This window comes from Hyperoodon ampullatus (assembly GCF_949752795.1).
Source record: "Hyperoodon ampullatus genome assembly, chromosome: 1".
NCBI lineage: Eukaryota > Metazoa > Chordata > Mammalia > Artiodactyla > Ziphiidae > Hyperoodon > Hyperoodon ampullatus.
This window is the reverse complement of record NC_136914.1, coordinates 202,905,135-202,931,832: the sequence shown is the minus strand read 5'-3', so window position 1 is coordinate 202,931,832 and position 26,698 is coordinate 202,905,135. Positions and strand designations below refer to the sequence as shown.

Here is a 26,698-nt window from a genome sequence, read left to right as displayed (position 1 = left end):
CCTGGGCCCTCAGTGATTCCCACTAAGTCCAAGTAGGGCCCCAGGACTCAGCCCTTTTAACAAGCTCACAAGCATGCTACTCTTTGAGAAGCTCTGCCAAAGGGGATGAGGGTAGGATGTCTTTTTCACCTTGTTACCCTAGCACTGTGCCTCCCAGAGCACAAGATTTTCCTGCCTGCCCTCCATCCATGCTCAGGGGCAGGGGCTAGAGCCCAAGTTACCAAAGGAAGCATGGAGCTGAGTGACCCTCCCCGCTCCCCTCCCCCAACGGGGGCCAAGGCTCAGTTAGACTAAATTCCAGGAAGATAGGGTCTGCTCTACTTCTGTGCCCTTGGCCCTACACAGTGCCTGACGCTTAGCATGTGCTTAATAAATATTTGTGGACTGAAGGAGGTAAACTCTGCAAGACTCATAGAAAGGTATTTCTTCCTTTGTCTGTCCTTGCTAAGAGCATGTTGGCAGAAACTCAAAGAGATGCCGGGGCCCATGCGGCCGGGGGCTGGGCCTAGGAGGCCCTCAGCAAATATTTGCCAAATGAACCCAAGGCTGAGACAGACGTAGTTAGTGCCTGATGAACTGACATTCACAGGCCTGGAACAGGCTAAACCCCGGAGAGAATCAAGGCAAGGAGGGCAGGGGCTTCCTTCCCTAGAGGGGCCCCTCCCCACACCAACGCCTGAAGACCCCAGGCCTGGGGGAGTTAGGGGTAAGAGGCGAGGCAGGGAGTGGGACTGCGCCATTATGTTTATTAGAAGGTTGGATTTCGGTGTGTGCTCTAGACAGATTACAGAATAAATACCTGCGCCTTGAGAACAGGAAGTCCACGATTCATACAAAGTGCTCACTACAGGAAGTCGCTGTGTCAAAATCCAGGCAAGGACCCAACTCCAGGCAGCCCCCTCCTCTCCCGCTGACCTCAACAAGGGCTGTGCTATGGTTTTTTATTTTATTATTTATTTCTCTTTATTATTATTAATATTATTATTATTTGCTTTTGCTGTGGTCACTATCATTGGCAAGTTTCCTTTCCCCTTTCCTGGACATGGGGGTTCCTGTCTTTAAGATTCCATTCTGAGGCTGAAGGTGCCAAAAGCTGCTTGAGAAGTGGCCTTTGAACTCCGTCTGGGAGGGTGGTGAGAAGGAAGCAGGAGAAATCATTCTTGGTTTAAAAAAAAAAAAAAAAAAGCCCCACAATCTACAGGTCATTCCCTATTTAGTCAGTGATCAAACTGCCCAAAAGAAAAACAAGAGGAGAAGCAGGCCAGTGGACACTGGTCCCTCCTCCCAGGGCTGGCTGAGGAGAGTTGGAAACTGCCCCTACCCCCAAGGCTTTAGGGGAAGCTGAGGCTCCTTCTAGCCACGGAGCTGGGTAGGGGAAGGAGTGGAAGAAAAAAGGAGAGACAGAGAGAGAGAGAGCTCAGCGCCTTGAGGTAGACGCTTTCCCAACTCCAGAGCCACCTGTGGCCCCGGCCCAGGCCAGCTCCCACTGTCACCTCCGAGTCCAGGAGATTCGTGATAAAAAAAAAAAATCAAAACAAGCCCCAAACAAAACAAAATCCAAAAGGAAAAGACTTGGGGAAATGAAGGAGGAAGGGAGGGAGGACAGGAAGGTAGAAGGGCAGGTCTCTGGATGCGTCATTCCCGAGCCACTGGGGGCTGAGGCGGGGAGATTCCCCAGCGCCCCACCGCCCGCGTAGCGTTAGCTCGTCACGTAGTGTTTGGTGGACGGCTGCCCATACACCCTGTAGAAATCCTGGTGGCCAGGCTGCTGGGAGGCGTCGAGCCAGTCTCTGACCGCCAGGCTGGGAAGGGACTGGGGGACGGAAGGTGTGGGCGGGAGCGCGTGTGAGTACTCCTGTGAGGGCACTGTCCAGGGGAAGTGGCCGGAGCGGGGGTAGGGCTGGTGGCCGCCATGGTTGGCCACGGAAGAACAGTAACAGTTGTCCACAGAACAGACGAGAATCTTGCGGCCCCCATACTGGGGGAGCATGGGCTGCTGGGCGGCGGAGCCGTTGGGATACTGCGATGGGGGGAACACAGGACTTGAGTGCACTGGTTGGGCACCGCCCGGCAGGGCCACCAAGTGCTGCGTGGAGCTGCAGGGGCCCAGGGGCTGCCCTGACTGGCCCTCGCCGCTGGCTGTGCTCGCTGCCCCATACTGGCTGCCCACAGGGCCCGACGACGTCTCTAGGAAACTGGCCTCAGGGAAGGCCGTCGAGTGCTTGCGCTTTTCCGCCCCAGAGCTGCTCACACCACAAGGGTACAGGGGGACGCTCTGCAGGAAGGGCACCGGTGTGCTGAAGGGGCCTGTGGAGAGTTTGGGCAAAAGTCGCTAAAGCCCCTGTCCCAGGCAACCCAGGCCTCCTCTCCCCCGGGGACATTTTCCATCTGTAGGACCAAGCACAATACATCATGCACCATCTTGATGCTTGCTACTCCGTTAGAAAGCAGATACTACTATCATTCCCATCTTACAGCTGAAGATGCCGAGGCTCAGGGAGGTGCTACGGCTTGCCCGAGGTCCCACAGCTAGAAGTAGCAAAGCAGGGATATGAGGAAAGGTCTATCTGACTAGGCCAGGCTGCCTGTCAAAAGGAAGGTTCTGGCATTTACCCCTGCCCAAAGGGTTCTCTCCCTTTGATTGAGGATCCCACCCTCACCTTCTAGCATCTTCCGTAGCTGCTTCTCCTTCTTGGCCACCTCGTTCAGGAAGAGCTTGGAGTTCAAGTGGCCGATCTTAGGGGGAGAAAGGCTGCTGCCTGTGCAGGTCTGGGTCCTGGGGGCAGTGGACGGGGCATCTGCTGTGAGGAGGTATCACCGGTAAGCCCGCCCTACCTCCCCGCAGTGGGCCTGGCCCTTCCTGCCCTCCCCCGCATGTGTTCCCCTGAGGGCTGGTTGCCATCTGCTCACCTGTCCATTAGGATTTTCACAGACTTGGTGTTCTAGAGGGAGAGAAAAGGGTTAGTCAGTGGGAAAGGCAGCATGAGAGAGGGGAAGATGGAAGCTGCCCCAACCTCTCTCTCCCCAGGCAGGGCTGACCTTCTGATTCTGGCCAGAGTGTGGCAGGGGCAGGAGGTGGGGTGCCTCCATTTTCAGAAGATTGAGCACTTGCTATGTGACAGACAACACTGTAAGTGCTTTCTATACATCTATCATCTTATCTAAACAACTACCCTAGGAGGAAGGTTCTGCAAGCACTCAATCTTTTACCCAAAATCTTTGGGGCAAGATGTGTTTTGGAATTTGGAATTTTTTGGACTTTAGAAGGGAAATATGATGCCCGTATCATAATATGTGATTACAGTGTAGGACACTGTAATCTAACACATCAATGTTTCTGCAGCGATATATATATATATTTTTTTAGCCACGCCTCGTGGCATGTGGCACCTTAGTTCCCTGACCAGGGATCGAATCCCTCCCTTGCACTGGAAGAACAGAGTCTTAACCACTGGACCGCCAGGGAAGTCCCAGCAATATGTTTCAATATTTGTATCAAGTAAGATCAATAAAGGCCATAAATTGCCAGCATCAGTTCAGGTCAATTTTTGCTGTTAAATGAGCTGCTAGAACTTTTTTCTTTCAGTTTTCAGAGATTTTTTAAAGTTTGGCATTGCGGATAACAGATAATAGATCTGTATTATCAACCCCATTTTATAAGTGAGGGAGCTGAGGCCTAGGGAACATATATGACTTGCCCAAGGTCACAAAGCTAGAAGGAACAGGGTGGGAGGGTTTTGAATCCATGAAGGCTGGCTCCAAAGCCCTGTGAGCATACTGGTGGAGGGAACCAGTTGGGGAGCAAAGCATCACAGACTCCAATTTAGAAATGCCCCTTGGGGCTTCCCTGATGATGCAGTGGTTAAGAATCTGCCTGCCAATGCAGGGGACATGGGTTCGAGCCCTGGTCTGGGATGATCCCACATGCCGCAGAGCAACTAAGCCCGTGCGCCACAACTACTGAGCCTGCACTCTAGAGCCCGTGAGCTACAACTACTGAAGCCCGCGTACCTAGAGCTCATGCTCCACAACAAGAGAAGCCACCGCAATGAGAAGCCCGCGCACCTCAACGAAGCGTAGCCCCCACTCGCCGCAATTAGAGAAAGCCCGCGCACAGCAACGAAGACCCAATGCAGGAAAAAAAAAATCTTAAAAATGCCCCTTGGGTCCCACCCACCGGTCCCAGGCCCAGCCCACCTTCATGAAGCTGACGTCCTCCGTCTTGTCGAAGAGCAGCTGCAGGGAGCCCAGCAGCTTCTTGGCCTCCTGCATGCGCTCCCCGAGATGCAGCGCCTGCGCTGCGTTCTCGCTGCAGAACTTGGCCTGGGCCTTGTCCAGGACCTCCACCGTCTGCCGCAGGTCCTCATCCAGCAGCTGGTGCAGCTTCTCGTACTGCAGCCGCACTTCCTCCTTCAGTTGGCTCACCTTCTCCTGCGGGCACCGGGGCAAGAGTGGGTGGGCAGGTAAGTACTGGGGACTTCTGGCTGCTGCTCCTGCCTGTCTCACATCCTGGATGGGGGAGTCTGGGACCCCAAAGCCCCAGGCTGCCCAGGGCTCCCAAAGGCAAAGTCTGACCTGCCAATCCCCCACTGGTAGCACAGGGCTCTGGACAGGTACCCTGGCACCAGTGGGGGGCTCATCCACTGACGGTTCATTGAATGACTGACCAAGGGATTCCTGCATAGAGCCGACCACGCAACAGATCCTAGCCCAAGGCCCAGTACCCAAGCCGCCCCCCACCTCATACCATGGGCTTGGGCTTAGCTACCTCCACCAGGCGCTTGTCTGACTCGAGTTTGTACAGTTGGTCCTCAATGTCCTGCTCTCGCTCCTCCAGCCGGTCCTGCTGCTTCATCAGCATCTTCTACAGAGACAGTTGGGGTCGGGGCATCAGAGGAATGGGTGAACACCATCCCTACCTCTACAGAACAGACTCATCCTATGGATCCTTTTTCCCAAATGACGTAAAATTTCTGCCCCCCAACCCCTTCTGGCTCCCATGCAATCCCAGGGGCCTGGTGATAACTGTCTGGCCAGCCTGTTCCCAGGACGAGAAAGCCTGGAATGCTTCCCACACATATCTAAACCATAAACTTTCTGAGGGCAGGGTCAGGCCTGCCTCTGTTGTAAGCACTTTTCCTGTATAGACTTATCTAATCATTCCAGTGATGCTATGAGATACATACTATTATTATCCTCATTTCAGAGAAGAGGAAACCAGAAAGGTTAAGTAATTCATCCAAAGTCACACAGCTAGTGTCAGAGCTGGAATACAAACCTAAATGACCAGGTAGTAGGGTCTGTTCTTATCCAAGTCATGCTGCCTCTCTCTGGGGAGCACCATCTTAGAAATGATGCAGAGGGTCACACAACCTTCCCGGGTCTCACAGGCCCTCTGGCCCGGTCCAGAGATCTCACCTGACGTTTGCCTTACACTCGGGGGGCATCAAGCCAGCCAGCTGCCCCCTTGCTTGCTCTTGATGCTGAGAGCTAAGCCTCTGAAGTCCTTGCTAACTCCCTCAGCCCCTCAGTTGGACCTGGGTGGAAAGGAAACTCTGGCTCTCCTAAGACCCAAGGTCAGTCTGCTGGAAGGTTCTGGACCATGCTGCTCTTCTCAGCCCTTAATCTTCTGTCTCTACAACCCCTCTCTTCCCAGACCTGCCTATCCCAGCTGTTCCAGCCGCCCTGTCATCCTCCCTTGCCAGACACACCTCTTCAAACAGGGTCTCTCTCCTGCCCAAGAGCCCTCGATGACCCCTCCTTCCAAACTCTGTAGGCTCTCTTACTTACAACCTGATTCTCCCAGCCAGGTGGGCTGGTATCCTGTCCCTGACACTGCAGATCTGAACCCCCTGCACCCAGCGGATGTTTTTCTGCAGCCCTCAGTGCCTTCTCCCCATCCCTTGTCTATCCTTCAAAGCCCAGCTTAAGGCCCTGCTCCTCGAGGAAACTTTCCATGGCCCCTGCTCGGAGTCTGTGCAGGACCCTCCCTGTCCTGGCCATACGAGGGGCTGTCACATTCTCTCCCTCTGTAGCTGTGCTGTCCAATACAGTAGCCACTAGTCACATGTGGCTATTTCATTTTAAGTTAGCTAAAAATAAATTAAATTGAACATCAGTTCTTCTGTTGTACCAGCCTCATTTCAAGTGCTCAATAGCTACATGTAGCTAGTGGCTAATGTACTGGACACCACAGACACAAAACATGACCATCTGACAGAAAGAGCTATAGGACAACAATATTCTATAGTCTGACCAACTGCAGTCTAATCTCCAAACAAAACTCAAGGCCTCTTGAAAACAAGGCTTTGCTGCTGTATTTTTCCACTTCCCTTCCTAGCCGGGACCCACAAAGGCCCCAGCACCCTACAGATGCATAATGTGTTTCCTGAATAAACCCATGGGTTTTGCGCACAAAACAAGGTTTGCAAAGCAGATTGCACAGAACCTAGCTCACGGTAAGTGTCCACTCAACAAGAAGTGGTTTTCTTCCTCTGTGTGGACCTCAAAGTGACCCTCAAGTTTGACCCATGACCCCCACTCCTGTCCACACTCAGCTGGCTTCCAAAAGACAAGCTGCAAAAAAAAAAAAAAAAAAAAAAAAAAAAAAAAGACAAGCTGCCACCAATCCCTTCCTTATTCCCCCAAACCCCTTTACATATGGGGAAACCAAGGCCAGCCAAGAGAGTTCAGTGACCCTGTTATGTGTTGGTGGCTACCCTAGAACCAGGGCCCTGGGGACAGGAGGAGGTAGGGGGTGAGGCTCTCAGATTCTGAGCTGGGAAAGCCTGGGGCAACCCCCCCAACAATTTGACCTTTCAGTGACCCAGGACAGTACCTTAAGAGACAGCCCTAGGAGATGTTGCCCTGCCCCACCCCCCAGGCCCAACATGCACATGGATCTGCTGCCAGCCTGAGAGTCAGAGCCTGTAGAGAAACACAGCTGGCTGGGCGCAGGAGCAGAGGTAGTCACACACCCTCCCTTCCTGTGAAACTGCCCCCAGTCATGTGAAAAGGGCAGGCGGCACCCCACAGTATGGCCCACCTACACGCATACAACTGCACTCACACACACAAGCACATGCCATCACCTGGGTGAGACCCCCTCGGGCACACTGTCACACACACACAGCCCTGCACAGTGAAGGCTGGCCCTCCTGAAGGGCCCCGACGACTAAGGGAGGCCTGCCTGAAGGCAAGGTGGCCAGGGTACCACCAAAGGATATGAGACCTTTTTACCTCCCCTGTTACAACTGGCCCTCAATTTTTTGCCTGCTGGCTGCCTCGTCCCCACACTCGGGAAGCAGTCCCTCCAATCTGGATGCATCTCAGGCTCCAGGCCACTCCTGCCTTCCCAGTGCCCAGGATATCCGAGAGCCCAGGCCCCAGCCACACACACACATCTGTGCACCACGGTCTCCCGGCCCGACTACTTTTCATGACCAAACCCACTGGTATCAGAGTAGAGGTGCACCTGGAGCTAAGTCCCAGACGAGGGGCAGGAGAGAGGCAGCCCCAGATAGGATCTCAGCCCCACTCCCCTCAGAGGCCTGGAATGGGGCTGTTCACGCCCACCCTCCAGACCCGTGGGAGGCCTCTGTCCCATTCCCCTGCAACCCGGTCAGGGAGTTCATGGCTGACCCCTCAGGGCACAGCCAAGGGAGGCACTTCCTGTCCTGTCCTGGGGAGTGGGGCTCAGCCCCTTCCGCCATCTAGGCTTTCCTCAGATCCTTTCCTGGCAGCATGGCCACCCCGGGACCCTGAGGTGTCTTCCCTTGGCTTCCGGGTCCAGGTCCTGGTTCCTGCCTGCCCAGAGCCCTCTGGGGTGGAGCCCAGTCCAGGTCTAGCAAAGGCAGTGGCCACACTGCCTAGCAGGTGGCTGGGTTTCATTGGCCCTCCCCCAGCTCAGAGGCCATCGGGCTTCTGTCTCCACTACAGGGGGAAGGGAAGGACCAGGAATAGGAAGGAAACTGGCCAGGGAATGCCCGCCAGGGAGGGCTGGGAGGGGGGCCCACCATGGCCAGCTCGCCCTTGCAGGAATGGCGCTCCCTCGGGGCTAGGTGCGCTTAATCCTGCCGCAGCCAACACCGGGGGGGAAGCAGGGGGCGGGGGGACACTGCTACCTCAGGCACCGGAAAATCGGGGTGGTGGGGAAGAAGGGAAATATCCACTTGCTGCCCCTTTATTACCCCTCACCTCGATTCCACCAGGGAATGAATCAGGTTGCTGAGAAGCTGGGAGATGGGGAACAGAGGAAGCAAGGACCCCTCCCCACTACCAGCAGCCTCCTTTCCATCCCAACCTCCCAGAACTACTGAGAGCTGAGGCTCCACTGTCCACCTGGGAAAAACCCACAGCTGAGAGATTTCCCAGCTTGATTCAGGGCAAGGCCTCTCAGTGTGGGGGAGGGCACCTTACAAACTGCTCCCAGCCCACAGTGGGTCATCTGGATTGTGGCACACCTCAAGTGTGCAGGTACAGAGTGGAGACTAGAATGGTCTAGACTAGGAGCACTTGAGGGACCAGGCCTCTAGCAGGGGCAGGGGCAGGCCCAGCCCCATGCTACACCTGCTGACCCAGGTGGGACCTGCTTACTCCTGTCCCTGTCCTTCCCCAAGGACCTAAGGCCTTCCACGGTCTGCTCCTGGGTCTGTGAGGGCAAAAGCATGAGGAAGACTTGGGGGCACACCATTCCCACCCCTCCAAGACCCTCGTATCTGTCTCCTAATGTTCTAGACTCTGCCTTGAGCTGCTCCCTCCAAAGCCCCTCCCAGCCTGGAGAGGGGGCAATCATGAGCCCCTTACATTCCCGCCCTGGGAAAGCCTCACTCACAGCCCTCTGGAGACTGACTGGCCAGGCCCAGCTGGCATTTTTTTTTTTTTTTTTTTTTTTTTTTTTTTTTTTGCAGTATGCGGGCCTCTCACCGCTGTGGCCACTCCCGCCGCAGAGCACAGGCTCCGGACGCGCAGGCCCAGCGGCCATGGCTCACGGGCCCAGCCGCTCCGCGGCACGCGGGATCCTCCCAGACCGGGGCACGAACCCGCATCCCCCGCACCGGCAGGCGGACTCCCAACCACTGCGCCACCAGGGAAGCCCCCAGCTGGCATTTTTGATGCCAGACTGGACTGGGCAGACGGGTAAGGCCATTGGGACTCTAGGCTTGTATAAAAGTTAATAAATGATAATAATAAAACCCTCAAGTCAACCTTGAAGAGAAGCAAAGTCAGGAGGGAGCGGGGCCCCAGGATCTGGGCCAGAGGCAGACCTCAGGTTTGTAGATGGGACCAGAGCTGGGGCCAGCAGCCCCTGTGATGGGGTGGAGGCGGGAAGAGGGCGCTGGGCTGCTGGAGTACCTCTGCCTGCTGGGATCCCTGCCCAGATGACTCTCATGCCAGCTCCAGCTCTGGATGAAGCCCCAGCTCAGAGCTACCCCCTCCTAACCTCCTCCCCAGCTGCCAAAGCCGCCCCTCACTCTCCCACATAAGCCCTTGTCCCAGGAGTACGTCAGCCTCCCCTCTCCCTGGGCCACAGCACTCCCTCCTGGTCTCAGCCTTAGTTGTCCCCCTGCCTCAGCCCCTACCTGGGGCTACCATGTGGACCCCCAGGCTGCGGGCAATCACAGACCCAGAGAGAAGAGGCTACAGAGAAGGAACCAGGGGCAAGGAGAAAGGCAGCACCTCGGAGGCAAGCCCCGGCAGACCCCAGAGAGGGTTTCCCAGCTGCAGAGTGGAATTAGCTTTTGCCATGCAGAGAGCACTGCTCTGGGGCAGCAGAACAAAGAGGCGAGAGAGAAAGCCCCCCTTTGTCTGTGTTTGAATGCCAGGCCAGCCGGGAAGGAAGGCTTTCCCAGAGCCAGGGATAAGGCCAGCCAAGGCTGCCTGCTCGGTCCAGGGCTGGGGCCCAAGCCGGGCTCCCCTTCTTCCTATGACCACCCCGAATGCCCACAACACAGCATCGCAGGATCCATCCGGGCTTCCACCTCCAAAGCCCACCACAGGCAACAAGCTCAGCGAAGGTGAGTCCCCTCCCCTCCCCAACACCTCTACCAGGTGAGAAAGTCACAAAAGACTCACACCCACCAACCAACCACCATCAGGCAGGCAGTCACACACTAGCGCTGTCAACGACAGGTATGTGTGCACCCTCAACTTCAACTCGCAGGTGAACGGCAAGCAGGGCACCCTCCTCTAGCTCACACACACACACACACGTGCACGTCTTCCCGACCCCAAAGCCACACACAAGACAACTCTGTAATTAAGTCAATCACTCACACTGCACCTTCTCAGAGATACACACGTTGAGATACAAAAAAGTAGTCCCATGTGAGATGCACAACCAGACGCACTGGTTACACATGCGCACACACACACCTGCAGACAGACCTGGATGCAGAGGCACCCAGAGCTGCAGCAGGCAGAGTCATCAGCAGGGCGTGCATGACAGGCGTCTGGTCTGGCTGTGTCAGCAGGATCCTGGGGTGGAGGTGGGGGGCTGGGCCTCCGCCTCAGGCTCCTCTGTCCGGGGCCAGGGAGGAAGGCCAAGCCAGGCCCCCTCTTCCCAATCCTTCAAGATGGTCAAGGAAGGAGCAGCCACTTGACCCTCCTACCTCCCACCCCACCTCAGACCTCAGGATTATGGTCGGGGGCAGCGGAGAGCGGTGGGGTCCGTACTGCCCGAGTCAAGCTGCAGCCACAGCCTGGCTGTAGCTGGGCCAGGGCAGCTCTCACTCCCAGAGCCCACTCGGAGACAGACACATGGGGTAGAGACCTAGGATCCCCTCCAGGGTCCCAGGGCAGCCCCTCCGGCCATGGACAATGTGAGCAGGATGACTTCACCCCCAGCAGCTGCAAACCCCAAACTGGCCAAAGGAGTGGGATCCTGTCCCCAGAGAACATCTCTTCTCAACTCTAAACCTTCGAGAATGCAAGGAACAGGGTCCTGGGAACATTTCCAACCTCAGTCTGGGGTACTAGGAATGACACAGAGGCACAGCTATGACCTGAACACACACACATACCCTGCATAGCCCTTCACAGATATAACTAGGCCTTATCTTGGATCTTCTTTCTATGTTGAAGGAGGTCATGAGACAGAGGTGCTCCCAGCTCATACCAGTCCCGAGTTCCTCACATGAACCCCTAAACCCAGGGGCTGGAAGAGGGTTTGACTACCTAGGGCCGCCACACCTGAGTCCACCTGGATATCCCAATCTTGGGCCCTTAGCCTCCCATAGCCCCAAGGGAGAACACATTTGGGGTCTGGGCATGTCTTAGAGTGGTCTCTGCGGTCTACCCAATGGGCATCCGGGCCTCACGGCAACGTGGCTTACACATTGGCTTCCCAAGGGCAGAGTGGGGCGAGGACTTCGAAGGCCTGACTCTGAGACCCCCTGCTAGTCCCCTGCTGGGCGGAAGCCCTACTTGCATTCCTGCTGGGCCCCAGCTCTAGGCCGCTGCACAGGTGGGTGCTTTGAGTATGCGTGTGGAGGACCACCAGGGGGAAATTGATCAGCGTTTCCTATTCCTAGCCAGTAGGGCATTTCAGCAGCCCCTGCCCCTCCCCGGGACAACGGAAGAGGAAGCACAAGAAGCAGAGCTATATCTTAGGGTGTGTGCCAGGTTTCCATGCTTCTGCTCCTGCATCTGGGATAATTCTGTTGCCTTCATCCATGGTACCAGCAGAGGCCCTTTAAGACAGACTCCCTCCCACAAGGGAAAAGAGGCCCAGGAAAACACCCCTCCCCATGGCTAGCCTAGAGAGGATGGAACGCAATGGGTTCTTCCATTCAGGTTCTTTGTGGCTCACCCCCTCCCCTGAGGGTGGGGCCCCTCTTCCTACTCGTTCAATAAGTCCAACTCACAGTGAGTGGCACTGGGCCATTGAAGGGTTTCCAACTCCAGTGCCCTGGGACACCAGAGAGAGTCTGGAGGGCCTGGGGTAGGGGAGCCTGGAGAGGGACGAGACTCAGGCTGTGGGGCACAGATGCTGAGCGCACAGAACTGCACATCTGGCTGTGATGCAACCCACTACTTCTGAGCCTGCCCACACCAGGAACAGGAACGAACACAAGAACACACACACACACACACACACACGCACGCACGCAGGCAGACGCACACACATGGAGCTGCTGACAAAGTTCAGGGCCTGCTTCCATTCAGTTCCTTCCATGAGCTGGGGGATCAGGGACCTGCCGGTAGGAACCCCAGGGTATACTCTGCGTATGTGTGCCACCCCCCATCCCCCAACTATACAGACAGGAGACAGGTGCATTTGAGGGCAAAGCAGACAGTCTCAAAGACACTCACAAACACAGACTCACATCTACAGACACTCTCTTACTACCAAATCAGGTAAAATTGTGCTTTCTCCCCCACCTAGATGAAAGCCACCTGAGCACTCCAATACAACTAAGGGCAAAGCCATGGGTGCAGGCACACATTCACTCATCACCCTGGTTGCTGTCCCCTCTTCTGTGCCTTTCAGCCCCATCTCCACCTTTCCCTTCCTTTCATTTTCCACTGTCAATCCCAGGACAGAGAACTGGACAGCCTTCCTTTCTCCTGCCTCTGCACTTTTCCCAGCCTCCTCCCCAGCCCTTGCATCTTTATTAATAGCAGCATCTTCCCAATACTAGGGAAAGTCTGGGCTCTGCCTGCCCTGGGTGGGGGGCGGAGTACACTAGGGGCTCATTTGTTCCCCTAGGCCTCTGCCTTTTCCAACCCTGGTGGTGGGGGAAGGCTCTTCTCTCCATCCCCCACCCACACTTCCTTTAAGAAACCAGAGGCTCTGTCCTGGCACAAAACCCCAGAGCTAGCCCATCCGATTAGAAACTAATTATACAGCAAATTTTATTTGTTATCCCTGCCCTCAGCCTGTAGCAACCCTCCTGCCTTTTGTTAGTGGTATGTGTATGTTTTTTAATTGCTGAACAGTGACTCATTCTGACTGGTCCCCCCTACAGGAAACAGCCCCCATCTACAACCGTCCCCTGCTCAGAGCTTCCTCATAACCAAGCTCCCCACTGGCCTCGACTAGCCTCCAGGGGCCCCCACCCATAAACACTCCCAGTCCTACCAAAGCCCAACCTCACCCCCATGATATCACACCCAGGCCCCAAGCTGGGGCTTGAGATGGCTCAGACAGTCTCAGGCCAACCCCTTCTTTCTGGTATGACTCAACCCTGAAAGCCAGGGGACCTGGGAGGAACCCAGGAGGAGCCCCCCTCCACTGAAGGGGACGGAAGTATTGCTTCAGTCCAGCTCCAAAGCCAGGCCAGCCCCAGAGGCCTGAGGGGGAAGGCGGTTTTGACATTGGCCGCTGCTACAGGGTGTATACAATGGGAGGGGATGCGGTTCCGTAATCACCCAGCCGGCAGCCCAGGGGAGCCAGCTGCCTGAAACCAGATTGCAAGGCGGCTCAACCTTAAACCCACAGGATTCTTTTTCCATCTTCCACTTCCCCTCCCCAAATGTGGGAGGGCTGTGATAGAGGGCTGGGCTGGGAGAAAAGCGCTCAGGGTGATGAAGACATACTTTAAGGTGTGTTCATGCAGACGCGTGCAATACGCACAGGCACACAGTGGGCAGAAATTCTCACACATGGAGAACGGGCTATGGGGAATAATCCGAATAGCTGAGATGCTGTCCAGTGATGCTGTTGGCTGTCCAGGCCTTGGCCAGATAGATACCAGGAGTTCTGCTCTCCCTCCGGAAGCTCCCCCTCCAGCCCCCCGCCCCCCCATGTGTTTCCACTAGGGCTTGAAACTAACATGGCTGCTTTTGTTTACTTCCTCATTGGTATGCCAGCATCATGGATCATGTCAGCCACAGCAGCGGCACCAGGACACTCATTACATAAACAGCAGCTGGAGAAGCAGGACCTGGGTCACTCCCTTTAGTGACTTCCCGTAGGGCCTACGGAAACAACACCGGGGGAGGGAGCTGCGCGCAAAACAGAAAAGCAACAGCCAAACTCTACCCCTGACAGCCCCACACCTCAATTCTATAAATGCCTCACAAGATGCCCCCTGTGAGCACAGGTGCAGGAATTTATCAAGTACCGATCGGGGACCCTACTTCCCAGGACCTTGCCTCCAAACTTACAGAGTAGGAGTTTGGAAGGGAACCTCTGGCCTGATGTCACAAGAGTCAGCCTGTCCGGATGGGTGATCCCCAGGCGGTAGGGAGTGTGTGTGTGTGTGTGTGTTGTGCGTGTGTTTGTGTGTAGGGTACTTGCCCGGATCTCATTCCTCCGGATCTCCACGTCGCACACCGAGTGTCCCTGATGCGCACCGCTGTAGTAGCAGCAGTACTGGCACACGGCCACCTGCTCGGCCTCGCAGTGGTAAAGGCGGTAGGCGTTGTGTTGCGGGCAGCTCCAGGCCCGCACGTCGTCCGCCTCCACCAGGAGGTGCCCGCGGGCGGTGGAGGGCTGCTGCAGGTGCGTCTGCACGTGGGACTGGCAGCAGGGCGCCTCGCAGCGCAGGCAGACCTTCTGCGCCGGCAGCGGGGGGCCACGGCGGCAGAACACGCAGTGCAGCGCCGCCGGCGGCTTCTCCACGTGCAGGGCGTTGAACTTCTCCACGATGTTGGTGAGCTTCAGGTTCTTCTCCAGGCCCGGCTTCTGGTTGTAGGCCTGGTTGCACTCTGGGCAGCGCACCAGGCCGCTGTCCTTGGCCCACGCCTCGCCAATGCAGCCCCGACAGAAGTTGTGTTTGCACGGCAATTGCACCGGCTCCACGAAGACATGCAGGCAGATGGGGCAGATGAGCTCCTCCTCGAAGCAGTTCTTCCAATTCTCCGCCATAGCGGCTGCGGGCAGGGGGCCCGGGCAGGTCTCCCCAACTCCCCAACTCTGGGGGTCCGTCCGGTGCCACTACAGGCCCACCAAGCCCCGAGCTCCGGGCCCCGGCGGCCCCGAGAGTCGCTCAGTCACCAGCGCCTTCCGCGCGCCCGCCCCCCAGAGGAGGGAGCCTCGGTCCTCACGCAGCGCGCGCAGCCGGCTGCGTCTCCTCCTCCTCCTCCTCCCGAGCGCCTAGCGGGAGACCGCGGACTGCGCCAGGGCCGCGGCCGGGGCACCAGCCCTGGAGGGGAGTGCCGGGGTCCAAATTCCATATAAGAGGCCGCCTCCCGATCGGCGCGGCTAGGGCAGCGGCGGCCCACGGCCTGCACTCGGCCCCGCGGCTGACATTGGGGCGCGCCCCAAGGCGGACAGAGCCCGGGAGCCGCACACTTCCTCCAGCGACGGCGGCGGCAATGGTGGCTCTCTCCTGGCTCGCCGGCGCCGCGCCTCCCTCGCCTCGTCCAGGGTCTGAGAGGCCGGAGAAGCGAGTGCGGCCGCGCCAAGGACTGCTAGATCCGGACCAGGAGGGCGAGGCAAGCCGGTCCCCGGGCCGCGGCGCGGGCGCCCCTCGGCTGGCCGGCCGTCTGTGGGTGCGAGCTGCGGGACGCAGGCGGGCCGACTCCGGGGCACTGCGTGAGCGCAGGGGCAGTCATTCAGATGAAATTCCAGTCCCCGGCCAGAGACACCAGCCCGCCTCTGCCTTCCTCCTCCCTTCACAAATAGAAACGGAAGGGGGAGGGAGAGAAGTGGAAAAAAAAAAAACAACAACCAGAAAGGGAGGGAGAAGAAGCCCCGTCGGTGCTCCGGCCTGACCCCCTCGTCGCTACTTCTGCGCTCCCCCGAGGCCCGGCGCCGGGCGCCCCCGCCGCGAGAGACCCCGCTCTCCGTCGCCGCGCTGGGCGGGCGCCCCGGCTCTGCCGAGGAAAACAAGGATTGATCAAACTAGAAAGGAATTTTTCTCAACTGCTAATGAACAGGAGGCTCGGCTCCCGGCCCTCCCCTCCCCCCGGCCCTCCCCCTTCGCCACCCCGGCCCCCCTCCCCCCCCACTTTCTTTTCTTCTCGGCCTCTCCTCCGGCCTTCGGGGCTGCGGTCGGAGCCAGCCCGCGGCGGCGGGGCCGGGCCAAGCCAGTCGAGCCGGACTGCCTCCCTCAGCGCCCAGCCATCTTGGGCTCCCGGCGGCCGCCGCGGTGGCGGCCGGGGGTTCGAGCGCGCTCGCTGGAGGGTCCTGCGGCGTTCTTTCTATCTCTCTCTGTTTTTTTTTTTTTTTTTTTTTTTTTTTGTGGTGGGATTTTTTTTTAAGGGGAGGGCTGGCAGCCTCCCTCAAATTAGGAGAGAGAGAAGGGAGAAAATGCCAAGTCCCGATTTCTCTCCACCTCTGCTCCACCCACCCCGGTTCTTTCCAAAATATAAAAAAAGATTAGAATTGGAAGAAGTCGGCAGAAAGGCGAGCGCCCGCGGCCCCCGGCTGCTGCCCAGGCGACGCGTCCGGGGCGGGCCCGCGCCAGTTGCTCCGTCGGTAGGTCCGTTTGTCCGCCCGCTGCTTCTCATCTGGGGAGGGCACTCCGGGCAGGGTTTCCGCAGCGGCTGTCGCCTCAGAGCTTTATCCTCAGATCAAAAAAAAAAAAAAAAAAAAAAAGGAAGAAAAAACCCCCCAACACTCTCATCACAGCCACCTTCAGCCATCTTGCGCGTATTATTATTTCAGGAATAATCTGTTTAATAAAAATAGCTGCGTCTCTAGCCCCCTCCCCCGCATCCTGGGCTCCCCGCCCCCTTTTAATAATGATCTCGATAATAAAAATGATCTGCGAGCCGGGCAGTCCACGGCTGCCTTTTCCTGCCTCGGCTCGCTCGGGCTTCGGCTCTCCTTCCCCCAGGAAGGGGACGGGGGTGGGGGTGCTCGCCGCTGGGGCTGGGGTGTGGGGGGTGCGTCCCTGCTGCCCGCCAGTCGGCCGTCTCAGCCTTAGCAGGGAGGGAAGGGCGCCCTGGCAGCTACCGCACCGTTGCGAGGACGGCAAGCGGGGGAGGGGCCCCGACTCGCGGGACCGGCTGGAGGGATGCACAGAGGTCCCCGATCTTCCCGCCACGGCCTGGCCTCGGAGCCTGAGCCCGGGGATAGGGAGGATACAATGGGCTCGGAGCAGAGTGCGGCTGGCAGGGTGGAGACGCGGGCGGGCAGCGGCCTGCGGTGAGCCGGAGTCCCGAGCTAGGGCGGAGAGAGGCGGAGGGTGGTGTCCCTACATCAAGGCCGGTCCCGCTACTCTGCAAGGGGAGGGCGGGGAGACTGGGAGGGGGAGGCGAGGAGAAAGCAGCAGCGCAACAGCGGCGCCTGTAATCAGCACCCGCTGGTTCTGCCCACCCGGCACCGGAGAAATAAGCGGACGCGGAAGGGGGGAGGAGGGGGCGGGGAGTATTGTCCGGAAGTGCTATTACAGCTGCTGGGGCGCCCGGCTCCTCCCCTTTTCCCTATCTGGAGTTGGGGGCTGTTCCGGAGATTGTTCCTGCTATTGGTCTCCAAACTGAGGCTCCGCCTCTTTAAGGCGGGGCAAGCCGTGGGCCTCATGTGACTTGCACTAACTTTGTACCTTAAACATTGGGGATGGGGGTTGAGTTTCCGCGCTTCTTAAAAGGGAGATGATAACATTGCGGGGTGGGACCACTTCTTTCTGGGCCTCTTCACCCATAGCTCTTCTTACCTGAGAGGGAAAGGAGGGTTTGTCAGTCTGCTCATCTGTCAGATGGAACTGAGCAGTGAATTACAAAGGTTCACTGTGCAGCAATTTCCCGATATCCTCAATACTTTCCCCTATATTTCTTTTTTTTTTTTAAATACGTTATTTATTTATTTATTTTTGTCCAGGCCTCGTGGCTTGCGGGATCCTAGTTCCCTGACCAGGGATCGAACCCATGCCCCCTGCAGTGGAAGCACGGAGTCTTAACTACTGGACCACTAGGGAATTCCCTTCTCTACATTTCTAACTTAGAACTACCAAGCAAAATATGCATTATTATCTCTCTTCAGTTAATAAGGAAATGGAGGCTTAAAAAACTGGGGTCAACCGGTCAGTTAACAAATATTTAACAAAAGCCTCATGCACCAGGCGTTTTTCTAGGCCCTGGGGATTCCCTGGAGAACACGTACCAAACTTTTTTAAAAAATTAAATATGTAGGATAATTTCTGTGATAGAGAGTACGGGACTCACACAGTACTCTCAGAAAAAGTGACATTTGAGCTGAGACCTGAATGTTCAGGAGGGGTCGGGCAAGTGACAACCTGGGAAAAGAGTGCTTCAGTCAGGAGGAAAAACAAATGCAAAAGCAATGAATCAATCAGGCATGTTCCAGGGCAGAAAGAAGGCCTGCGGTGAGGGAGAATCCAGGTAGGGACCAGAATACACAGGGTCATGGTAAGGAGTTTGGACCTGAAGCTGGTTGTGAGAAGCTACTAGATTTGGGATATATTTTGGAAGTAGAGCCAATAAGACTAGATAGGATATAGACATAGGGTGAAGAGGAATCAACACATAATAGTAATGGGGTAGGAGTGGGATCAAGATGTGCTTATCACTGTATATATGTAGTATATCCTTCTGAACTTATGATTTGGGCCTCAACAAGAGGCTGGGTGGTGGCGCCATTTACTCAGAAGGAGACAATTGGAGAGGATTAGGTTTGGGTGGGGACATTTTAAATAGTTCTAAGTTAAGCTTGAGTTGGTTTAGCTATCCCAGTGGAAATCCTAGAGGAGACAATTGTATATACAGACTCAGAGGGGAGGTTTGTGCTGGAGATTATGGATTTCAGAATCATGAGCGATTATGTTCTAAATGGTAGGGACGTCCCTGGTGGCACAGTGGTTAAGAGTCCGCCTGCCAATGCAGGGGACATGAGTTCGAGCCCTGGTCCAGGAAGATCCCACATGCTGTGGAGCAACTAAGCAAGCCCATGTGCCACAACTACTGAGCCTGTGCTCTAGAGCCCACAAGCCACAACTACTGAAGCCCACGCGCCCTAGAGCCCATGCTCCGCAACAAGAGCAGCCACCGCAATGAGAAGCCTGCGCACTGCAACAAAGAGTAGCCACGGCTCACCGCAACTAGAGAAAGCCAGCGCGCAGCAACAAAGACCCAATGCGGCCAAAAAAAATTTTTTTTTAAAAAGGTATAACTGAGATTCAAACTCAGTTCAAAATGACCCGAGGGTCCCTGATCCTTCCATAAAACCAGTGAGCTTCTCTGCTTCAGGACCTTCAATCTCCTTATTCCTGATTGGGGGGTGGAGGTGTTAATGTGGGCCCTTCAAGGACACAGCATGTGTCTTTTAGTACTTTGCATCCCCTTACATGGGAGGTCTTATGCTGAATGAATGATGCATGCATGCATGTCTGAGTGAATTAACAAGGAGAAAGTGGCTTTCTAGCCCTAATCCTCAATTCCATGCTCTAAAGACAGTGCAAAGAAACAAGGTCTAGATTGGAGCTGTTGGAGTGTCCTTCTCTGGCCTCCTCACCAATGACCTCCAGGATAATCTAAAGGCTTCCACTCATTTCTCACCTTTCTAGACGGCTCCCCTTTACTTAAACATCATACTCTTCTGATTTTCTTCATATCTTTCTAACCACAGACTTCTCCAATTTCCGTCTCCTAAATGTTGGCTGCCCTCCATTCTCTTCTCTTACTAACCTATACCTGCTCCCTCATTTACTCCTAAGGCATTTTTACTGTCTATATACTGATGACTCCCCAGTCAGTCTCCCTTAGATCCTCACCCTCCTGGGTGCAGACCCACGAAACCAACTGTGCTCTCCACCCAGATGTCCCACAGATACCTTGAATTCAATGTACTGGAAACTAAAATCTTCATCCTCTTCGCTTTCCAACCTGCTGCCCCTTCAAAATGTTTGCAAATCTTGACTATTTCTTAACCTCTCCATTACTTCACCACAAACTCTTGCCTAATTATTTCAGTAGGTCCTAACTGGTTTCTGTTTCTGCCCTTATGTCCTGGAGTCAATTCTCAACAGAGTAGCCAGAGTCATCTTTGAAAAGTATGTCAGATTGTGTCACTCTTCTGCTCACTTTATAATTGCCAGCAAGGTCCTACAGGATCTGGCCTCTGTGTAAGTAATCTCCTATTATCCCCTTTCTCTCACTCTGCTCCAGCCCCACTGGCTGTTGCTCAAATACACCTGGTGTGTCTCCCATGCCCCACCCCTCCAGGCTCTTCGCAGTTGCTCCTCACTTTGCCTGAACCAGTCTTCCCCTAGATATCCCTACTGCACCCTTCTTCCTCTCATTGAGATCCTTTGTTCAAGTGAGCCTAGGCAGTGAGGCCTTTCCTGACCTCTGTATTTAAAATGTGCCCCTCCCCAAGCCCTACCTCCCCTCCTCTTTTGCGTTCTTTTTTTTCTCCATAGCACATAGCTCCATGTACTATGTATTCTACTTTAAAAAAATATTATCTTCCATTTCCAAAATATAAGATCTGTGAAAGGGGTTTTCTTTAATGCTGTGTCCCTTATGCCTACAGTGGGACCTAGCACATAGTAGCTGCTCAATATTTATTTGTTGAATCAATGAATGAATCCCATTCTCTCCATTCCTACCACTTCTACCCTAATCTAGGCTTGACTGGTCACCTTGCCTCCAATCTAGCTCTCTTTCAAAATGTTCTCCATCCAGCAGGCAGGGGGATGGTCCTACTGTGAAAGCTGGATGACTTAAGCCATGTACTCTAGGCAATTGGAACTCCACAGTTTCCAAGAAGAGTTTTGGGGCTTTGCCCCTGTTGTTCTGTCTGTCTGGAGAGCTTTTCAAAGTATAGCGCCACCTTCTTTTGCCCAATTCATCCTTAAGCATCAGGTTTTGACTTAGATGTCATTTCTTTTTTTGTTGTTTTTTTTTTTTTGCGGTACGCGGGCCTCTCACTGCTGCGGCCTCTACCATTGCGGAGCACAGGCTCCGGACGCGCAGGCTCAGCGGCCATGGCTCCCGGGCCCAGGCGCTCCGCGGCATGTGGGATCTTCCCAGACCGGGGCACGAACCCGTGTCCCCTGCATCGGCAGGCGGACTCTCAACCACTGCGCCACCAGGGAAGCCCAGATGTCATTTCTTTCAGGAAGGTTTATAAATCTCCCCAGACTGGGTTGGATACCTTCTCTGTGTTCATATCCTAGCATAGCCCTTTAATAAACTGTTAACCCTAACTGAGCAATTACTATGTGCCAGGCATTTCATGTGTGTTATCACGTATAATCCTTGCCAAACCTCTGTGAAGTGAATATCCACTTTTAGAAGAAGAAACTGAGGCACAATTAGTTAACCTGCCTAAAGTCAAACTGATAACAAGTGGTGGAGCTGGGGTAGGATCGAAAGCAGCTTACCGCCTTCCCCTTTTAGGTCTCTTGCAATTGTTTCCCGGCCCGTCTTCCCCCACTGCACTATGAGCTTCTTAAGGCCAGGCCTGTGAAGAGTCTCCCAGCATATAGCCGAGTGCCTGCCACACGTTTGTTGAAAGGACAAGTGAACATATTTTCTAGTTCTTACCATTCCCACAGTGTTATCGTAGTGGCTCAATAATGCTCAGGTGGCCTTCCTCTGGCGTGTCAAGGTTAAGACCCAGAAGCTCCATTCTCCCTCCTTTTGGTGCTTTCAGCACTGAGACGGCGTGTGGGGTGGTAGTGGGTGAAATTGGCAAAACAGAGGAACAACGTCGGTTCTTTTAGTTCTCTGGCCCCAGTAAGGCCACTGCTCACCTCACAACCCCCTCAAAGTCTCCCTTGCCCCTCAAGTTCCTCAAAAAGCTGCGCTCACACAAACCATGGACACCCACCAGCAGTCTTTTTTGCCCTTTCCCCACCCTGCCCTCAGCTCTCCCGCAGAGACTTCCTGCACTGAGGAGGAGGGGCTGGTTAGTCCCACCATAGCCCATGGAAGGGTCCCTAGATGGCCACCCTCCCAGGCCACATCCTGCCCTGCCCTACGGTCTTGGGACATTCCTCTCCCTTCTGCTGCCCAGCTAATCCCTCCCCTCACCCCACGCTGGCCTCCCAACCTCAGAGCCTGGCAGGCTGGGTTGAGTCACTCATTTCCAGCATGCATTCTCCTTCTGGTCAGGCCAGTTTGGCAAATCTCTCAGGCTCCCCAGACCCATGGCCTTGGAGCCTGTGGGTCCCCCTCCCTAGGGCCCCTGATCCCCCAAATAGGGCAGAGCAGACTCCTGGAGGAATGTACAGGCTTTCGGAGGAGACATTAAAGATCACATGGACGGTTTCTCCCCTCCTTAAACCTAGGGACAGAGTCTCTGCTCTGAGTCCAGGAGCCCTTTTCTTTCCAGAAACAACCCCAGCCTACTCCTGTCTCCCGGAACCACCTAAGCACAGAATCTCGCTATTCTGTTTTCTTTGGGGCAAGAACTTCACCCTGACCCTGGGTCCTTCCAGGCTAGTCAGATGAGGAGGATTAGATAAGCAACCTGCCCCCAGTCTCCAAGGAGAAAGGGGAAGGGGTGTGGCCTGGGCCACCCTGAGATAGTCAGCCTGGCTCCAGACCCTCCCAGCTCCCTTGCTCTGACTGCCAGAGGGACTGAGGGCCCCAGACAGGACCTGCCCCACTGCTGAGGAGGGGCGGGGCGGGGTGCGGGGGCAGCCATAGTTCAGCAGGAGGTCACAGAGGAAGGAGGAGTGACCTCCCCCTGGGGCAGGTCCCACAGATACAGCTGCATCTCAAAGAGGACAGGGAGGGGAGCTAAGAGACCCTTCACAGGAGCCGACTCCTTCTGCCCCCTACCCTCTTGTGGTGCCCCCAGGACCTCTGCAGAACCCCCTCAGTGCTACAGCTCCATCCTGAGGACCAGAAGAAAAGGGCCCTGCCATTCCCCAGGAAACACAAGCAGGCCTAGTAGGAAGGGAAACAATGCGTGAGGGCCCAGAGCAGTCCTGCGGCTTCCTGGACCCTGCCTGGGTGTAGACCTACTCCTGCCTGCCTCTAAGGCCCCAGGCTGTTGCCTTCTCCCCCTCTAGCACTAGGCTCTGCTCTGCCACACCAGGCCCTGGAGAGATAGGAGCTGGGTGATCCAGGGAAGGAAGATCCACCTGCCTCCTCACCCAGGCCAGGCCCGGAGGATTTAACAGGAAGGGTAGGCTGGCCTCTGTGTCACCCAGTAGGCCAGTTCTGAGGCTGCCCCTCCATCCTCCCCCCAGGCCCTGGAGTAGGAGGTTGAAGTTAGGTGCCTGGTGAGGGGAGTGCTGTCTCTTGCTCTCGCTGAAAGGGGCGTAAGGACCTTGCATGAGCCTCTCCAGCCCCCCACAATGGCAGCTGGGTCTGTGGTCCTCCTGCAGCCCACACTGGACCTGAGGGGCCGTGGGCTCCTGCCTCGTATAGCTGGCAAGCAGCATGGGGGAGCCCCTTCTTCTCGGAAGCTTCAGCCACGGGGACCTGAGGAAGGCCCACCTTCCCAAGGGAAAAGGGTTTTTTGGTGAGAGGTGGGTAGGAAAATGAAGCAGAAGAGAGGGTCTTGACCCACACACTCATCTCCCCAGACTGTGTTCTACCTCCTACCCCCCTGACCTTACAGGAATTCAAGACCAGTGAAAGAGAGCCTGTACCTGTGAGGTCATTTCTGCATGACTGAAGAGTCACAGGCTGTGTGATCCTGCTTCCCTGGCACCCTCTCCACTCCCAACGTCAGTCTTCGGGGCCTTTCCACATCCTGGCTTCTTCTAAGTGGCTGAGTCCAACCCACCCCCTCTGGCAGGGCCCCTTTCTTTCTGCTCCCCTAATCCAGGCAGCCAGAAAGGAGCACAAGACCCAGGCACTTCTGCAAATACGTTTAATGCACTTAGATTACACAGAGGAAGAGGGGGCAAGAAGGAGACGACATCTAAGTGAGTCACCCAAAAATTCTTACAAAAGTCCCAGGCTGGCTGCAGCCCCCAGGAACCGAGTCACCATTGACATTAGAAACTAATATAAAATTTTACAAAAGTCTGCTCATTGCAGCATTCAGGTACTTGTACAAAAGGAGGGCTCTTTCTACAGGGCTCCTGACTTACAACAGGGACCCAGGTACCTCACCTGGCACAGGGACCTGGAAGCCAGAGAGGAAAGACAACCAGATAAAAAAATACAGTCAAGGGAATTCTCTCCTGATCTGCCCCATAGGGGCCGACCTTCAGGTTTTTTCCCTGCTCTCAACTCAATCTCAAAACCCGGTCTCAAGACCCTGTGTTTATTTTTTAAAATAAACTCTCCCCAAGGCTTCCCAGCCCCTGCCCTGAAGCCTCGCCTTGGGAAGTGAAGGGCAGGAAGAGGCACCAGCTCCTCAGCCAGACCTGAGACCTTGCAAGAGCCTCTCCAGCCCCACAGAATGGCAGCTGGGTCTATGGTCCTCCTGCAGCCCACACTGGACCTGAGGAGCCGTGGGCGTCTGCCTCGTGTAGCTGGCAAACAGCATGGGGGAGTCCCTTCTTCTTGGAAGCTTCAGCCACGGGGACCTGGAGGGACGGGGTAGGATGGGGCAAGTTTCGAGGAAGCCTGTGGAAGAGGCAGATTTAGGGAGGGAGGCTTCTTACCTCCCCAACTTACTATGAGGTCAGGGCTCCCAAAGAGCTACAGGGAGGGAAAGAAGGGGTCCATCTAGTGAGCGCCCATCATATGCCAAGTGCTGTGCTGGGCATGCCCCATGGTCAGCCTCGCTTCATCCCCAGTGAGGGTCCCCTCTCACCAGCCAGAAGCTCAGTGGAGGGCCCCCTCGCTGAGAAACCTCTGGAAGGCACCACCGCCTAAGGGAAAGGAGGTCTGGGCAGAGATGGCGAATGTTCTATCGCTCCCCCAGAGCCCATGCACTGTAGGGAAAGGAGATGGAGGCTGGTCCCAGCCGAATTTTGGAGGTTCCCCACACTGACAGGGCAGGAAGGGGCCACAGGCTTCACAGGCTCATCACCTCGGAGCTCCCCCGCTTCCCTTCTGCCTCCCAAACTGACAACAAAACTTAGCTCAGAAAATAGCCCCTCCCCCCAAGCCAAACCAGGCAGGTAGAGGCAGGTCTCCAGAAAGAAAGAATCTGTGGAGAGGCAGGTCAGGATGGCAAGCAGGGAGGCAAGCCAATGGCACCTCTTTGGCCATGAAATGTCTGAAGACAAGAGCTTTAAAGGCAGGGATGCTGTGGTGGGTGAAGGCCAGGAAACGTCCTTCTGGAAAAAGTCCTCAGAGCAGAAGGCACAGCTGCTGCCAACATCAGGTCCAGAGGGGCTTCCATCTTCGGCGCCTGTGTGTGTGTGGGGGGGCGTCTCTCCCAAATGCCAGGCTGATCCGCCGTGAAGCGCTGAGTTTGATGGGGTTAACCAGGCAGCCCTGCTGGTGTGTGCAGAGAAGGAACCAGACCCGAGTGGCCCCTTGGAAGTTCAACAGCCTGGCCACTACCCTCATGGCCCCTGGAGGCAGCTCTTTGGCTAGACTGCTCATCAGAGGCGTCCTGCACCCCGTGGGCCTCCTTGGCACTCCCGGTGGTGCCTGTGTGTGTGGTGGCTGCAGACAGGGACAGGGCACGGGCCTGTGTGCTCCATGACAGACAAAAGGACTTTGCTTTGGAAAGGCCTGAAGGGTGATCTCAAAATAGCCGTCCCTGGAGTTGGGGGTAAGAGGGCACGAAAGGGGTTTGCTGATTCCAGGTCGAAAGTGGGAGAAAACCCAAGAAGAACCCCAAAACCATGGGCCAGAGATAGGCTAGCTATGAGACAGGAAGACCACGAGATCTGCAATACTGGGGTGAGGGACCAAGGACCGCGAGAGGCCAGGATGCAGGAAAGGAGACAGGACGAGGGGTAGAGAATGAAGGATGAGAAATGAATGGATGCAGGGAGGGCGGGAGGGCGGGAGAGTGCAGCGTTTGCAAAACCAAAATGAAAGACATGTTGAGAGGTTGATTTTTCTGTTTTTAATAAGCCAGAGTCCTGCAGCCTGGAGGTTGGGAGGCCCAGGGGAAGAGGAAATGGGATGGGAGTGGCAGAGAGCTGGAGACCCAGGCCCTGAGTGGCAGGTGGGGATGGTCTGTGAAGCGCTGGGCTTCGCCCTCTCTCAGGCACGCCTGGTTGGGAGGAAAACGCCTGGAAGGTGAGGCTGCAGTCACCAAGTCTCGGAGGTCCTGATGATCCTTGAACTTTGTGGGGACCCAGTCCAGCTGGGAACCAGCAGCAGCCCTTCCTGGCCCCAGCTAAACTGGGCTCAAGGCTGCATGGGGGAGTGCCTCGGCTCCACCAGGCCCAGCTGGGAAGAAAAGCCTCTCTGCGAAGCTGGCTCCTCCAGAGCCCCGGACTGGCAGGCGCACACTGACACCTTCTCTGGTGGCAGCTCAGGGGGAGACGGCCCCGGGCCCTTGTCTGAGAGGATGAGAAAGTTCAAGTGGAAATAAAGTTCTGTTTAAAAAACATTATATAGATGGCTTCTGGACATCTTTGAAGAGCAATAAAATACCATCCGGTTTCTACAAAATAAAATAAGGAGGGAGAAAACCAAACACGATCGAAGGAATCGTTCCATGGCCAGAGGAGCTTGACTAACAAAGGCTCCCCAGAGTTGAGCTGGGCAGCGCAGGCGACCACTCCGCCTCCCTCCTGCTGGGCTGTGTGGCAGAGGGTAGGTGAGAACCAGGCCTGTCTCCACCTAGGAGCACATCAGAGGTCCGGAGGCAAATCTCAAAACGGAACCTGTGGCAGTGGCAGGAGGGGAAGGTTGGCATTTGCCCAACTGTGGCCCACCGGGGCCAGGGCCTGGTCACATGGCTTGGCCGGCTGCCGGGGGAAGCCCCCGAGCTGCAGGTGATGGGGGGCCTGCGGCCTGTGCGTGGCAT

At 55.8% G+C, this 26,698-nt stretch overlaps 1 protein-coding gene across 2 annotated transcripts; it reads right to left on the bottom strand.

Moving 5' to 3' along the window:
* Positions 1–1,699: 1,699 nt before the first annotated feature.
* On the bottom strand, positions 1,700–14,812 carry TRIM8 (tripartite motif containing 8; the record flags this gene model as incomplete). Of its 2 annotated transcripts, XM_079700439.1 has the most annotated exons (6): positions 1,700–2,307; positions 2,661–2,776; positions 2,911–2,942; positions 4,198–4,431; positions 4,769–4,864; positions 14,243–14,812. In XM_079700439.1, 6 exons carry the CDS (start codon positions 14,810–14,812, stop codon positions 1,700–1,702), a joined length of 1,656 nt encoding a protein of 551 aa, XP_079556565.1. The 2 variants fall into 2 exon arrangements, with proteins under 2 accessions (XP_079556565.1, XP_079556566.1); XM_079700440.1 differs by lacking the exon at positions 4,769–4,864.
* Between the last annotated feature and the right edge of the window lie 11,886 nt (positions 14,813–26,698).